General features: G+C 44.0%; 1 protein-coding gene across 1 annotated transcript in view; it reads left to right on the forward strand.

Annotated features, from left to right (window-relative positions):
* Window positions 1–3,233: 3,233 nt before the first annotated feature.
* Window positions 3,234–17,325, forward strand: part of NWD2 (NACHT and WD repeat domain containing 2) — a 56,708-nt gene continuing 42,616 nt past the window's right edge. The window contains exon 1 of the mRNA XM_084518381.1: window positions 3,234–3,890. Within this exon, the coding sequence (XP_084374507.1) occupies window positions 3,740–3,890 (151 nt within the window). The 5' untranslated portion in view covers window positions 3,234–3,739. The remainder of the gene's footprint in view (window positions 3,891–17,325) is intronic.

The following is a 17,325-nucleotide window of genomic DNA, read 5'->3' on the forward strand; positions in this document are numbered from 1 at the left end:
AACTGCTGAGCATGTCCCTGCTGACTCCTGTGAGAGTGAAACCAGACCACTGCTGAACACTTTACAACACCCCACAACACACACTGAAGTACATATGCACAAGAACATAAATTCAGCTTGCAGGCAGAATAAATCAGTTCCTCACAGCTATTGCAACCCTACCCATAGCATATCGCCCAGGTTACTGCTCAAGCTCTTCAGATTACTAGAGCTGACCCTATAGTGCTCAATTTTACACAAAACCGATCTCAGAATGCCACGCTACCTCAGACAGCCGTCTGTAAGTTTATTCATGCTAGGTTTAAGCCAAACAACTTGGTGCATTTCGTATTGATCTCTGTGGATCAGTACTACTGAGCTACACTCGCCTCTGGGACTTCGCAAGAGGTAAAGCGCTGCGCAGTGTGAATTAATGCAGGATCAGGCCATCAGGAAACAAAATAGCTCGATTGTTCCCATGTGTTTTACCAAGGCAAGCTTTCTGTAGCTTTATTCAGACATATCTGAACTTGGAAGAAATAAGGCCAGAATGATAACCAAGAAACATTCAGGTAAAAGGGAAAGATGCATTCTGAATGCGCACCAGTAGAGATCCTCTGCCACTTGGCTGATCTATGTTTTCTCAGGATCAAGCCAGTAGTCATGGGTGTTTATACACAGGCTCTTGCAGAATTACAGGTCTGGTTTTATTCCTGTTCGGCACAATGGTGAGCCATCAACCTCAATGTCAGACCCTAAAGACCTGCTCCATGACAATAAGGTCAGTGGGGAAGCCTGGGGACCAAGCCTCCAGGCAATGTTTTCAATGGTTCCTAAAGGATGCAAATCTGTGCTCATGCAGCTTCCTCTTAACCACTTCGGGACTCAGACACAAACACTGGCTCTAAAATGTGTCTTGTAAAGTAGTATATTTTGCTGAACTATAAAATGTAGAAAATCTGTTATTCAATATGCAATTTAATAAGATATTTTTGATGTATGCTTTTATAGCAAACACAGGAGGATCCTCTTAATGATTTGTATTTGAATGTGAAGGACATTCCTGGATATTCTTTTTGTTGAATTGAAAAAAGTTTTTATTTTTTAAGAGAAGCTACCAACTAATCTCCAAACTGAGTTAGCCTGGAGTGCCTATATACCGGCAAAGTCTCAGGTGAAGCAGTAAATTAGTTTCTCTGTACTCATTTCTTTGCCCTCTCTGTTTCAGCCTCACAGTGCTTCCTTCCCGGCATTAAATATATTCCAAGGGGCCAAATTGCAGGGTGCTGAGCCCTGACAGCAGGCGGGCTGAAGCTGGGCAGCTGAGGAGATGACCACCCTGAGGCACCTGCCTACTTCAGCCTTCGCAGCAGTGGAAGCTACCACGGCAGGAAGCTGAGTCATGCATAAAGGCAACCCACTTTACAGTTTACAGCTCAAAATGGCAATTTTGGGATTAGCACAGGTTTGGAGCCACATGGCAGGAGCCTGCAAGCTTCAAGGACTGGTTGCTTCATATGCAGTACAGCTATCCCTGCCATGGGAGCTGGCGACTGGTTGGAAATGATGAGCCTGGTCCCTCTTCATCCAACCTGGGCTTGTGGGATGATAACACTCAGTTAAGAGCCAGTGCTATTGTCAGTGATGTCAAAGACAAAATTCCAAAGGAATCCAAATGATGCAAGCTCAAGTTTTCAACTTAGTAAAAATGACTGCCAAAAAGAGTCCCCAAAACCCACTGAGTTATGGCTGGCAAGGTAAAGGGGCAGCCCAAGGAGTCCAAAGAAGCTGCCTGAGAAATTTGTTGGTGACAGCTCTAAGGCAGCAGCTATATGAAGTGAGAGTGTGCGTCCTTACCAGGGGCTGCTTCCCCCAAGAAATTTGTATTTAGGGACTGCCTGGTACATTGTGCCGGAGGAGCAAGGCAGATAGCCCAGCCAATAGTCAGTCCCAGCAAAGTACGTAAGATGTAATTCAGCCTACGCTATAAATCATTTCCTTCATGCATTCATTAACTGTCTGCAGCCTCAAGGAGCTGCTTTTCAGCTCCGTATTAAAGAAATTACCTGTTAGTGACACAAGCCAGAAAAAGGCACGTCTAAGCACAGTGGCTACACAAAGGGTAAGCGAAGCGCAGATAAGCCCGACAGTTGTGTAAGCAGTGACATATATGAAGCCTCATTTCCTAGGGAATTGCATCTCATGACTGTCAGATTTTTTAACTGAATTATACCAAAGCTTCAGGCTTGTCTTATATGGAGCATCAGGCAATCCACAGAGGAGGGAAATACGCACGCCTACCACGAAAGGCTTCAAGTGAGATTTTATCCTTATTGGACACCCCAGAATCCTACAGGAATAGGCTTTTTGATTGAAAGGGGGATTTTCCAATTCCTAGGCACTATGAAATTGTTCCACGACTCCACCACGGGCTTTCTGTCTGGTGACACTGCAATACTAATGGTTGAGATGTTCACTGTATACTTTTTCTCTTTGCACATAAATGCACTCCCCGGCCCAGCCAAGCTCCCAGGAACGTTACTTAAGAGTTAATATCTTAAAATTTGCCCCTCGGTTGAAATTGGCCCCGAATGTGCTGGGTGTGGAACTGATAAAGAGCGAGCAAGCAGCAGCATTTCTCCCTTGCATGCACACATGCAAACACACACGGTGTGCAACTTTGCACGCCCTGCAGAAACCAGGGTGCACGAGGGTTGTGCTCAGCGCCCCGGGCACCCCACGGCCCCCACGTCCATTCCCCAAGGAGAGCCGAGCTCTTTGCTCCCCCAGTCCGGGGGTTGCTGAGGGTTGCCCTGGGGGTCCCAGCAGGGCAGGGCCGGGTGGGGAAGGGGCCGTGCCTTGAAGCAGCGCTCAGCCGGGCACCCACCACGCTCGGTCCGTAGCACGCCACGCACCGCGCCCGCTCTGCCACACGCGCTGCTGTCCGTGCACAGGCTCCGTGCGGCGCTGCCCACGTGCGGTGGGCTATATAGGCAGCACCGCCCGCCTCGCACACTTCTCCCTCCAGCCCCTCCAGCGCGCTCAGGCGCCTCCACAGCCGCCTGCCCAGGCGGCACTGTTGGGACCGGGACCCCCCGCATCTCCCCGACCCCAACCCAACCCCAACCTATCCCAAACCCATCCCCGACCCTAACCCTTCCCCAGCCCGGCCGGGCCCCTCCCCGGGCGGTCCCTGCGCTGTGCAGCCCGGCCCGGGCCCGCCGCCCCCCCGCCGCCCGCCCCTGGGCGCCGCCCGACGGGACGCCCCGCCGCCCGCTGCTGCTGCACGGGGGCCGCCCGGCGCCGCTCGCTGCGACCGGCCCCTTTCATTCTTCAGAGCAGTCGTGCCGATTAAATAACTGATTAAAAAGGCAAAGAACAAAAGGAAGGGGGAAGCAGCACGAGCATCCTGCCGTTGTACCTCCGCAGCTGGGACTCCTGCGCGGGCGGCTCCAGAAGACGCAAGGAGGGCGCTGAACTCTTGCGAGCCCGGAGGATGCGCCGCCGGCACTTTCCCTATAAAAATCCGGCCCGGGGGCCCTGAAGCGCTCGGAGGAGAGCGGGCGCCGCGGGGCTGCCCGCAGCCCACCCCGCCGGGACGAGACGCGCCGCCGCCGGGCTCGGCCGCCAAACTTTCTCCCCGCCGCCGAGGAGGAGGCAGCGCAGGGGCCGCATGGCCGCCGCCAGCATCATCATCAGCAGCAGCAGCAGCAGCAGCAGCACGGGCCGGGGACTGCCGTGAGCCCTGCGGCGCGGCGCCATGTGGGCGGCCGGGGCGGGCGGCAGGCTGCCCTGCCCGCGGGACGCCGCGCTGCGGCGGGCGGCCTTCGCCGGCAACCTGGCGGCGCTGCCGGCCCACCTGGTGCCGAGCGGCAGGAGCGTCCGCGTCTTCATCAGCGCCAACCCCGAAGGTAACCCGGCCGCCCGGCTCGGCACGGCACGGCTCGGCCCCGCCGCAGCTCCCCCTGCCGCCCGCCGGCCCCTCGGCCCCCGTGTCCCGGCCCCGGGGGGTTTCCTCGACATCCCGTCCCCAAAGGAGCCGGGAGGGCCCGCAGGGGTGGTGGTGGTGTTAGTGGTGGTGCTGGTACTGGTTGTGTTGGTGCTACTGGTTGTGGTATTGGGGAGGCTCTTTTGGCCAGAGCAGTTCTAGTGCCATGAAGTCAGGGTCACGTATTAGACCTAATTAGCTGCCGAAAGCCTTTTTTTTAAGGTTTGCCATGGTACCAGCTGTTTGCATGCGCTCAGGAGGTGTCCCACCCGTAAGGATGAAGTTGCCGGAGCGTATTGCCACCCGGCGCGAGGAAACCATCACTCAGGCAGTGGCACCTCTGACATTTCTTGCCTCTAAAGATAAGCCGGCTGTGTTCACAATTCTCCCTCACACCACCACCCACCACCGTCCCCCCCAGCGCTTCTAATTCAACAGTGCTGTCACCCTCTGTGCAAACACCGCAGATCTGAAAATCATGCCTGCAATGACAAAAACCTTTGATTTCCGAAGTGAAAATTGCCTTGGCACGAATACTTAAATGAGCAAAAAAAGTGGGCATCGCACCGGCTTGAGTTAATCCCACACCTCCAGCTCTCCCAGGTTGCTCTCACATCCAAGATCCCTGCGTGCTTTAAGAGCCCTTCCTTTAAGGAGGGCATTAAAATGCTTGCAGCTCATTGTTGCAAGCTAAGCAAAGATATAACTAGTGATAATCTGGGAAAATGTTTAATTGGCTCCGAAAGAAAACTGGTGTGAATTTTTAGAAGGGATGTTACTCATTGGAGATGGGATTTCTGCCAGCATTCCCTCCACGGTGCCGATGCCTCCGTATTTGACGTGAATGGCATTTATCGGCAGGTTAGCTTGGTATGTTGGCTGCATACTTGCGAAGCTAAAAAAACACTAAACTCATTCTGAAAGTGCAGTTTTGAAGCCATGTATATCCATTTGCAGGATTTTACCCTGGTGGTGTCATTTCCAAATTTTAACCTGAGAAAACCCTAAGAGGCAGGAAATAACTCAGTCGCCTGAGAATTATTTGCACTGGCTTCTTTGTAGCTTCGCGTGATCACAGCGATCAACACCCCTCATTTCCCAAATGTTATCTGCAGTGTTCCTCCTGCTTTTAGAAATTATAGTGTGGGATAGAAATTTCAGAGTGGGTATGGATTTTAATTACCAAAGTGAGACACTTGGGCAAGGAATTAGGGGCTGCAAGGCATGAGGAGCAGCTATGGCTATTTATCAGTGATAGCACTGACGCAGAAGTATTACTAACTGCATGTGACCTTATGAAAAGACTGTATTGATAAACAAGCAAAAGTGATCTACGATGGGAATTAGGTATTATCTAGTAAACTACTTTGAAGCAGAAGTGCTCCTTGCAAAAAATCACGAAGAGTTGAAAATGCAAGAGTGCTGGGGGAAATAAAAAGGTTAAATTCTTCCTACTCGGTAAAGCATCTAGCATACTCGAGCTACAGCAAATGCCTCCGAAGCCTTCCTTGTTAATTTTCAGCCCATCAGTGCCTTGGTGCCCGTTCCTTGTGGCACAGAGGGTGGCAGGACAGAAGGAGGGGGCTGCCGGCCCCCCACCTCCATCGGCAGCTGTGCGCAGCAGTGCCGGAGGAGCTCGGGGACTAACACTGCTGCCGCTCGCAGGAAGACTTCCAAGTTTGCACAGACTTACAATAACACCTCTCTTGAATTGTATCCGTTTAATAAGTGGATATTGGAGAACTCTGATGAATTAGGGCTTGGTCCGTTCTTTAAGGGCAGGCTTTAGTATGACTTAAATATATTTTTATAATGCAAGTAGGAAAGTGGTTATTTGTAAAATAGAACAGAAAAAATAAATAAGAAATCCTTATAAACAAAAAGCAACAGTGAGCATGACTAATAGGAACAGAATTACTTCATTTTACAGTCTCTTGTTTTCTAAACCAAATTTTGTAGATAAGTGAAACGGTGTTTTTCTCTAGCAATTAGCAGTATTTTCTTGCTCAAATTGTTGGCATTAATTAACCATCCTCCATATCACTGAAGATGATTGGATCCTTAGAAACACTAAAGCTCCTGTATTATTTGAATATAAATAGGTCTGTTTTCTTGATTCGGTAGATATAAGCAATCAGGCATATTTTAAATACATATTTGGGCTGAGAGACATTGAAGATTTTGCTTTAAATAATCTATCGCTTGTCGTAAGATATTTTGGTTGCTTCAAGCTGAGAGGGGAAGTAAGTTACATTCGTCTGATTGTAATAAGTGCTTTTAGTGTTTCCTGTCGGAATCTGTGGACTGTCACGGCAATCAGATAATGTCAGCTTATTTACTGCTCAGTAGTGCCTATGCGATGCCTTCCACTGATGTACAGCTCATGTTAAGTCTGACAGGTGCAAACTTCCAGACTTATACTGAGCGGTGACAGCAGCACTGTATGGATTCAGACCATCCTGGTGACTGTTGTCACTGCTTGAAGCAGAAAATCAAGCTGTTTAGAGAAATTATGTGAGGGTAGAAGGTAATGCAAGTCCTGGTTGAAACTGACGCCTTCAGCAGAGTTAGGGATTTCCCTTTTGGAAATGAAGTCCTGTGAATTGGGACACGCAGTCAAATTCAGATCATTTTAACTCCTTGTGGATCTTCTGGCAGCAGGGAAGTTAGCCCTTTGTTAGTTCTAGTTAGGGTCTAGTTACTGCTTTAATTAGTTAAGGCATCAGTCATTTTTTACTTCAAGCTCTTTATGTTTTAGTTGGGAAGGAGCCTTTCATGTCTGGGAAGACTGTAATATAGTAGAGAGAAATGAATACATTAAAGAGGGGTGTGTGTAAAGCCAAATGCTACACACAGGTGGTTTCACAGAAGACAGATTAATAATGCCTTCATGTAGCATCTGAATATGTCCTGACATAGGTGGTGTCAGCTACGCTTACCTGACAGTGTAGGTAGGGCTAACTTGCACCCAGCACTTCACGTGGGAAGGATGCTGACTTTTCCATCTATTCGTCCAGCTGAACACAGCTCTCTTCTCCGTGCAGCTCCTCTGAATACTCCATTTCTAAGTTCCAACATGGGATTTCTTTTTTTCTGTGTCTGCTGCTTTTTCAAAACATTTTGTCTGTAGCAACAGAAGCAATTGTGTTGAGATCATGAACAAACTTTATTTTAAGTACTCTTTTTTAATGCAGAAAGGCTATGCTCATGGGTTCTGTTCCTCCCAGAGCCATTTAAAGTTTCAAATATTAAAATTATTTATAAAGTTAGAGGGGTAATAATAGATTGCCACAGTTCTTTAATGCCTTTGTACAAACACACTATAAAACTAATCTGTACAGTTTGAATTTCACCAGTTTCCCCTTAGACTGTCTGAAATTTCCTTGTGTTACACTATTGAATGAGTTTGAGTTTCTTGAGTTATTACAAGTTGTCCAACTTGGCTTATTTTCCAGTGATTTGCTTAATCCAGGACATTGTATTAATATGAAAAACACTTTGTTGGAATAAAACACAAATGTTCAGTGCCCAATTTATGTATTTTCTCATGATACATAAGGCAAAATTCTCACCTGCAGTTAGTTTTGTTGACTAGACGAGGATCATTCCTCTAACTGATGACTGCAGAAATGAGTCTTAGTAATGTTTTTGTTTGGACCTATTGTTACAGGCTGCTTTGCAGGAATTACATGTATTTTTACGCATGTTGATGTACACAGGAAAGGAAAACTAAAATGTTGTGTGCGTTTGTGGTTCACTGTTAGTGAACATAAGGGTGCATAACTCATAACAGATGAAGAATTGTGCTTGCTTTTGTTGCTATGTAATTGCCATATGTGATAAGAGAAAGGTATAACTTATAACTGATTCTTAGCATATTCCAGGCACATTATGTTATCTTTACCTGAAATCTTGTGCTTCTCATAAGAAAAATATAACTAAGGCAATGGTAATGTTAATACTCCAAAGCCAGAATAATACCATTAATGATGGTCCATTTTGTCCAGCCCCAAAATACCATATGGTGTCCCTGCTTGGATATGTTGCATGAAGATCTTTTTATAAAGACAATTTTATATAATCTGGGTGGAATTTATTCCTTAGCTAAATTAAAACACAGATGTTCAAGTGTATGAAATTGCAAGGGAGGTGTTGCGGAGATGTGGAGACAAATAACTCCAGGACTTTTTTTACGCAAAGTGTTAGTTCTGGTTACCTAACTTAGTACCTATTTATGGTGTTACGTGACACACATCACTGCAGTGTTTGAGAGCTACAAACCCAGCTACACTTGGAAAAAAAAATTCAACACTTTTAAAGGCAAACTTGAGTAGATATCTCAGTGTTCAGGAGAGCAACATGATTCAAGTATCTGGTTTTGGTACGGGCCCTGATTGAAGTATGCCTTACTTAAGGAGGCCCTGTGGTCAGACACCTGCAGTTCAGTAGGCTTGGAAAAGAGCTGGCCATTTTTAGTATTTCTACTTCTATACGAACTTTTCTCTTTTTCTCTTAATGCCGCAGAACCACCTTTGTTGTCAGCATGGTTGAGCAGAAAGCAAGGCCTGGCTCTCCTTCTGGTTGTAGGACCAGGTCTCACATCAGCTATAACTCTTGCAAGGCAGGGCAGGTAGATCTGAACCAGACCCAGTACTAGACAGTCTTTTGCTGAGCAAAACTACCAGAAAACCAGTCATTTTCCTACTAAGCAGCATCTGATATTCTAAGCTCCAAAAGTTTACATTAGGTATTTACACCACCCAGGTAAAACAAACAAACAAACAAACAAACAAAAAACAACAGGACTTAACCCCATGACAGTTATTTAAATACATTGAAAAAAACACTTAACTTTTTTTTTTTTCTATGCAATCATATAAAGTGTATAAAATGGTATGAATGTATGTACAAAAACACAGACCTCACTGTTGTGGGCAGTTTTCAAACTTGCTGCCAGCACATGAGAACTGGGTATTTATGTTCAAAAGGCAACGCTCACAGCTGTAATACTAGCAGTACTGAAGAACAGACTGGGTTGTGTTAAATGCTGTTGTAGCAGTAAGAGCCTTACAGATGAGTTTAGATTTTATCCAGAAGGACACTTGTAAACCTTCAGGTTTGTATGTATTTACAGCTTAGGTTCTATAACCATTTTGTGTGCCATTGAAGAAATCATATTAAAACAGAGCAGAACCTACCATTTCTTTTTGTATTTTGTAACTTTACTAATACTGTTTTATTTCTTTGGATATCTTTGCATGATCAGTTCCATTTGTTGTATGCCCACATCCTTTTATTAAACAAGAATACAGCAGAGTCAAGGTGCCTGTAGGACACTGGAGCTGCTGTTGAGCAGAATGGTCACCCTTGCCATGACAGGTGACGAGGAGCTTGAGGCCCCTGTATTCTTCATGCAGTTTGTAAGTAGAGTGAGGGAATATGAAATGTGGGCAGAAGTTCTGTGTGATACTGTTACCTCAAATGCTATATTAGGTGATGGACTACATCAGCATGGAGTGGAGCTGTTGCTGTGAGCCTCTCCCCCAGTGAGGTGTGAGACCTGGCGGGAGACGAGAGGCAGCGATGCGCAGGCAGCATCATGCCACCTTTCCTGGTCTGCACCGAGCAGCTTCTCTGCTGCCCGGCCAGGGGCAGCGGGTTGGCCTTCAGCTGAGCAGCAGCCTGCTGTGCAGCAGGCCTGCAGGGATTTCTACGGCTTGCTTCTAAGAAGACCACATGTCTTCTGTGGTGAGATTTATGTCCCACCAAGACGAGAACAATTTATCGCAATGGGTACCGCATTTGGTGTCCTCTCTCTGAAGCCATGCACTGAAATAATTCTGGTTAGTAATCCTACATGTTTGTCTGCGTGGGCACATGCATGTTCACAAAGTGTGAACACACGAGACAAAATCCTGCACTAGACTTTAAATACTTACTACAGAAAGAAAACTTCACATCAAGAAGTTACTGAGCTTCTAACTCAAGCTATGACAGTAGGTTTTTTCATGTGAAACAAAGGAAATTTCTTTGACTTTTTCATCTGAGTGTTTTATGATAGGATATCCTTTCAGGCTGCAGTCATAATACACTACCAATATTTAGCCACCAATAATTTACGGTTTTCGTATACTGAATGTGGTAGGTATAATGTAGTTGTAGACAGTCACATGTAAGGAATACAGAAAATTCTGGCAGTTTTTAATGCAGGCAGTGGGGTTCAAGACAGCTGCTTTATCCCCTTACTGGAATTTTAATTAAAGAAGGATAATAACAGATAGAATTAGAAAACCCAATTTAATCATGGTTGTACCAGTGCAACCCTAAAATAACTCCACTGGCCTGATGCTAATCTTATTAATTTAGGTCTTGTATCAAAGAGAGGCTCTTACTTCCAAAATCTTTAGCCAAAAGCAGAGTAGGGCTAAATCAGTGGCAGCAGAAAGCGGGGAGTGCAGTGGGGTAATGTGGAGGGAGCCCCGCATCTGTGCAGGTTGTGGTGTGTGTGCCTCTGCATCAGGCAACAAGACGTGCCACACACCCCTCTTGCAACACCCCAACACCACCACGATCACCTGTCCCTCATCCACCTGCTCTTAAACTGACTCTGTGATCATGGGACTGATCACATAGCTGATGAGATGAGATTTCAAATTGTCGGAGGCTGGAAAATAGGATTGTACAACCTGCTTGTTGTGTTTGCTTGGGTGGCATAGCTGCAGTCTTCAGTATAGTAACATGCACCTGTAGTATAGTTAAATAGTCAAAAATGTTTATTAATAGAGTCCATCTCACTCTTAACAGCAATTAGGCTCATCAAACAAGGCTCATCTCTGCATTGTAAATTTCCAGCTTTGTCCACCAGCCCTCTGTTACTCTTCCTGAAGCAGGTATTGAGACACACCTCAGTGCAGTGCATATATGATGCATAGCAATGTTATTTATAAGATGAATATTTAGAGTCTATAATGAGTAACATTTTACAAAACATTAAGATGAAATGAGAATTAATGACTGAGAGCCCTGTCTGGACAGCCTTCATTTCAAGCAATTCCCCAGCTGTAGCGTTGCCTCTGGGCCAGGCAGTGCTGACACCTACACCCTTCGATGTGTTTGTGTTATTTATTACAGAGCAGTTGCATTTCTTAGAAGCCACAGCATGCACTTCATAAAAGTACCAAATAGGCATTCAGAAACATACATGTAAAGTACAAATTTTTAAAAAATGGCAAACTCGATGTCTTGTGCAAAGCCTCCAAACCCCCTCTTTAGGATGGTGGTTCCAATATATATTATCTGGTAGTTAGTATTATTTATTTGTGTTGTACAAGGCTGATGCCTGACCATGCAACATAGGCACTTCAGGGTGAACCTAACAGAAACCCTGACACTGCCTCAGTTTGCACATGTATTCACAAGTGATCTCACCGACTGGGTTTTATTAGATTGAGATTACTTTTAAGATGGAGAGCTATTAAATAACCATGTGGGTTTAATACTCATAGATGAGACAGTTTATCCATGTTTGTAGTTATGCACATCAGCTATTCTAAGATAAACAAGAAGCAAATGCAGTAAGATCAGGCATAGTGAGCCCAATGGAGCCTGCTATTCTTCCTGACAGTTTCAGATGCACAACAGTAGAAAATGAGATCACAGGGACAAAATGACAAGGATCTTTGTGTTTAATAATCCGTGAGATCCTTTCCTTCCATGAGTTTGTCTAATTGCTTCACTAATTAGTCAATAGTCTTGGTGTTAGCAACAACCTTTGAAATGTTGGAAGTTTTGAAACAGTCTGTTGTTCTGAAATGCCTTACCCTACTCACTTCAGTGCGAATTTTGTACAAGCATGACAGTGCATATTCAGCCAGAGAAGAGATCTCAAAATACAGAAGTAGAAATATCTGTGGAGTAGGCGTACCTAAAAACAAATCTCCCTAAGAGAGTAATTCTTTCCACAAGCATCATTGTAAATGATCCATTTTTGTCTATCTTTACATGGGGAGCGAGGTTAATTGTAAAGACCTCGTTATCTGAATGTTCTTATTTCCATATACAAAAATGGAGCCATACTAAGAAATAGGTAAGGAAATTACAGTGTTCAATAATGTCAGGAGTCTAAGGTACAGAGTCTGATCTAAAGGAGTCCAGTGTGTTGTGTAGGAATCAAATCTAAGGGTTATTTTGTTCCTAAGTTTTCCTCACCTTCCTGTGCCAGCATGAGACATCTGGAGGATCCTGCCGTACCGTGATCATCAAACATAACATAAATCATGTGTGACTGCTTTACAAATGCTTTCCTTAAAATGAGATTAATCTTTTTATTTTTTCATACCTGCTGTGGTTTAATAAAGGCCGTGTGAATTCTAGAAATCAGAGGGAAAATATTTTCTACCTTGATAAATAATCCTGGTGGCTAGAGTCATACAGAATTGTCTATAGTGTTCTGGCAAGACTGTGTTTTTTTTTTTTTTTTTTTTTCCTTGAAAAAAAAAAAAAAACAGCTGTTTTTCTTCTTCATTTTCCACCCCATCATATTTGCAATAGCTCAGACACCAAGACCAGTGAACAGTAAGCAGTGTCTTTCTCTTTGGTTTTCAGATTCCTTTTTAGTTACTGATAAATGTTAGGAGAATAATGAGATCCCGTTACAGTTTGGTAATGGTCTTGATTTACTTATATATTTATTGGATTACATTTGAAAGTGATGAAGATTTATGCAGTGTTGTTGAAGCATTTCTATTTATGTAATCCTGTATTTGGCATATCAAGGCAGTAGCAAAGTCTGTATGATGATTTCCTTTGAAATACAAGTTATTTACAACATGGGATTATAAAGAACTAAGCATTCTGTGGTGAGCAAAATGAACGCAGTTGAGGTACATGACATGCCATTTTAACCAGAAATAGGACCACAGCACCATAGCAGAGGTTAAAGGACTTATGTTACAAGGACAGAGGACCCCAGGCAGAGGACAGAGGGCCCCAGGCTGTTCTTTCGTTATGCAGCTATTTATTGTTTTACAAATCTTAGAAGAGGAGACTGGAAGGGACCTCTTGTGGCCTTTGGATTTCTCCTCCAGCCTGCGGCAGGTTCAAATATACCTGTGCCATTCCTCACAGAAGATGGTCTAACTTTTCATGACAGCTCCACTGTCTCCACACCGGTTAAGGAAATACACAGGAAAATGAACTATGCAGTGTACAGCTGCACTGTTTCTTCCATAGCACTACTGGTAGTGCTTATAGCAACATGTACAGGCACAAAATAGGCTCATTAGTCAGTAAAAACTACCAAAAATAAAAAAATTCCCTGAAAATTTCCTTGCTTGGAACGAATTTCATTACCTTTCACTAGTGAATGTCATTATTCATAAATTTTTCAAATCCAGTTTCTGCCTGTGCATTATTTTACCATGTCAGGAAGTGGGTCTATGCATCCAAGCAAAATATAGATAGTAATATAAAGCAATAATCTGCCATAAAGATTATTTTACCACAGATGTATGTCCTGCAGTGGACTGCATGTTTCAGGTGAAGGTTTCCCTCAATTGAGACATTTTTGAAGTGTCTAATAGTTCCTGTTACAGCTTTTCCTTTGATGGGTTCATTTACAAATGGGAGTAGGAGACTCATTTACAGGATTTCTCTTATTTAGCTGATGGTCTGTTCTTATCTAGGATCTTCATAATATTTGGGATTCATATCATTTTGTCAGGTCTGTAATCAGTCAATGAGTTAAAAACATTTTTACAAAAGACAATGGAAGAAGCGTGTAGAAAAGAGATCATCATATATTCTTCCTTCCTTTAGAAAACAGAGGTAAAAATGATCTCCTTATACACCACCTGTTTTAATTATGGATTTTCTGTTTTATGCTTTCTATAATCAACTGTGCATAATACTATGTAATTCCATTGAGCACTTCCACCGCTCGTGTATTATTCTAGCATTAATACCAGTCAGCTCCTCATAGTCATTATGCAAATTCAGAATCATTTCAAATAAAAGATATGAGATCCCAAGTTGTGGGCTTGACTGTGGTTAACCGTATGTGGGTGCAGAAGGAAAATATGACTTGCACATTGTCTTTTTATCTATTCTGTGGCCAAGGTACAAATACCTTCACAGATTGTGTTGAAGACTGTTAGTGTCTGGCGGTGCTAGAAATGGAAATGAAGTCGAGTCTATCCTTTCAACCATCTCCCACACTGCTGTTGAGAGTATAGCATCATAAAAGATCTTTATCCTCCTTTAAAGGTCATTGTGGCTCATGGGGTAGCATCCATCAAAATTCCCCAGTCAAAATATTCTGTGTGAATAGGTCGGTGTGCATCTCAGCGCTAACTGCTGCGTTTCTTTCACAACTCCTTCTGTTTGTAATGGTTTTCCTGTCTGTTTCAAAGGACTTTTGGATTACAGTGCCTTCGCTTGTCTTTCTTATGTTTCTGCACAGATTGTGAGTTAATGGGATTGTTTTCTGTATGGGAAACATAACATTTTTGCTCACATCATTTTGACACAAAGGGGCTTAGCAGAAAACTTGAATTTGTGTTATATGGTGCACGGAACGTGCTGCATGACATTCCTGCTGCAGTGCAGTTGTGATGTCGTGGAGGGGCACAAAACACCCGTAGCAGCAGAGGGACCGAACGCACCAACCTGTGTGCACTGAAGCATGACTGTCCATGTGCCTTCTTTACGTCCCCTTGAGTTACTGCAAACAAGACCATTGTGAAAAATACAGTCTGAGTACTTTCACGTTCCCCTCTTTAAGAATAATAGTCAATATTCATATCATTATTTTCAAAATATAAGCAAAAAGCTGGGAAAGACAGCTAAAGCCTTTCCAAAGCACTAGTTTGGAAGGTAGCCTGGAGTTTGGTCACTGAGTAATCAACTTGGTATGCCACCTCTAGATGTTCTTCAGTTGTTATATTCTATATTGCACTTGTGAAAGGTAAATAAATACCTTTGGGAGGTGTTTGAGACAAGTTGAACTTAGTTGTTTTGATTACATCTTCTCAAAAGGAGCAAGTGATTGGTACACATACTGTTCTTTTTCAGTTGCTAACTCCTCAAGACTATTAAAGTACAAATTTGCTCTTATCTTAATATGTCATCAACTAACTGTGGGTAGCAAGAAAAATTAATAAAATCAGGGAGAAAACAAAATCGACTCACAAAAATAGTGTAATCATAAAAACAGATGCATTAGGAAAAATATTAAAAACGTCCCTTCCAGCCAGATTGTATAATCTTCACAAAAGATCATGCCTAGATGAATCATGAGAATTGAAAGGAGGGAATGGGGGCAGAAGTCAGTCCATCCTGCTGTGTCTGTCACTCGCTGGGTGCCTTTCAGGGCTTGCACCCCGTGTCGGGGGGAGGCAGCTGTGTGGGGTTCTGGGTCTTGGTGGCCTCTGCCACTGGCCCTGCCTGGAGTTCTTGGCCTCAAAGCTGGGCGTTGTCATACGGCACCGGCATGGGGGTGGCAGAACTTGGCTGTGTGCATGGGGAACAAGGGCAGGAGAAACAGACTGAGACGCTCTCCTCTAGACAAGGCGTGGCTGAATTTTGACCCCCCCCTCCCCCAGGCCTGTTGTCTTGCAGCTGCTCCCCCTTGCCAGCAGTGTTGGGTGGTTTCTTCATCTTCAATAACTGCTTCTGTCGCAGCCATGTACTGCTCTTAATGTGCTGTGATGTTACTTGCTAGTCCTCTCTGCATAGTATTAAGAAAAGAACTGCTGCAGAAAGAAAACTCCTGCTTTATTGATGTAGGCCTACCTCATAGGTAGCGAGTGTCACTTCTGTGGGTATCTCAGTGCCATCACTCTTGAAGCCCCATGGTCAGCTAGATTTGTCCACCTCACTTTCCCAACTGGCCCACCAGGCTGCAGCCACGTTGTAGTGACCCAGGGCATGGCCATTTTCTCCAACCTGAGGTCAAGTTCAGAGAAGAAGGGGCGCAGCTTTACCAAAGGGCTCACAGGGCTCGTCCTTAGCCTCATGGTGCCAGGTGTAAAGCCACGCAGGAGCGTTTATAGGAATTTCTTCAAAATAAGATGTACGTAATGGTCCTGTACTGGTCTGTACCTTGAAACGTATGTGTGGCTCTTACTTTCACTTGGTTTTGGTTTTGTTGTTTTTATGGCTCTCCTGTTTCATGCCTTCTCAAACCCTGCAACACAGTATTTTGTTTGCTTCCAGCACTTGACTCTGCAGGGTGGTGAGGAGACTAAATGTCTATGAGTTCCCATGGTCATATCGATCGCCACCACATCCTTCCCTCAAGCACTTCGGTAACATACCCTGATCGGTTTCTCTTGGGTCTAGTGATGGCAGATAGAATCGGTACAGCTACCACTGCACACACAACGTAGTTGTTTAAAACATTTTCCAGTATTGTACAGCCTTTTTTTTTTCCTGTTGTGGAGGTAATTCCATAACTTGTTTTGTTATGATGGATGAGTAGGGTTTTTGCATATATCTTTGTTACTGCACTGGTCTTTTGTATGGGTTCTGCTACGCAGCTTTGTGCAGCTCACTCAGAGGTCCTCTTTTATATTTCAGAAGTTTTTCTTTGACATTAATTTTGATTATAGTTGCAAATTCCTGTCCTTGCAGGCTTTGCTGTTTTCCACTGCTTAGTTGTAATAAGCTTTGGTGTTCTGCAGAGGTAATTTTCCGACTTAATTTTGGTGTCTCTAAATGTGCTGTGTCTTCAGTTTCTCCTGTCACATCATTTAATTGTATGACAATAATTGCTTGTAAATTGTCATGTTTTCAAGAGCCTTTCCTAGTTTGCATTATTAAATGAAAGAATTAGATTTTGTTGAATTCTTCCACTTGTGCAGTTTGCAGAATGCAGCATTCTCCCTCCTGGAGAGATTCTGCCTTCAGCCCATGGTGCTGCTAAAGCTCCCACTGTGCTTTGGCATCTGCATGCAAATATTTGCATTTGCACGGTTTGCTACACGTCATTTCTGAGGGATGTAAGGATGCTTAGGCACCCAAGCTACAATACAGAAACTGTTTGCACGATCTGGAAAGGATTGCTGGGCAACCTCTTTTTTTTTCTTTACTTTAAGAACATGGAAGGGCAGCTCTGTCTCCCAGGGGTAATTCAGCTTCAGAGTCCTCACCAATACCATACCCACTAGATTTCTTGTTTATTTATTTTCTTTTATGAATCAAAGGGTTTAATCCAAACTCTTCGGGAGTCAGTAAGATATCAAAAGGTTTTGGATTCCAATTTGTGCCACAAGTACAGAACCTCATATAGGATTCACTGAGACTAACAGATCTTTCCATTAACTTCACTGACCTTTGGATCAGGCTCCAAATTTATTGCA

This window comes from Aythya ferina (assembly GCF_964211825.1).
Source record: "Aythya ferina genome assembly, chromosome: 4".
NCBI lineage: Eukaryota > Metazoa > Chordata > Aves > Anseriformes > Anatidae > Aythya > Aythya ferina.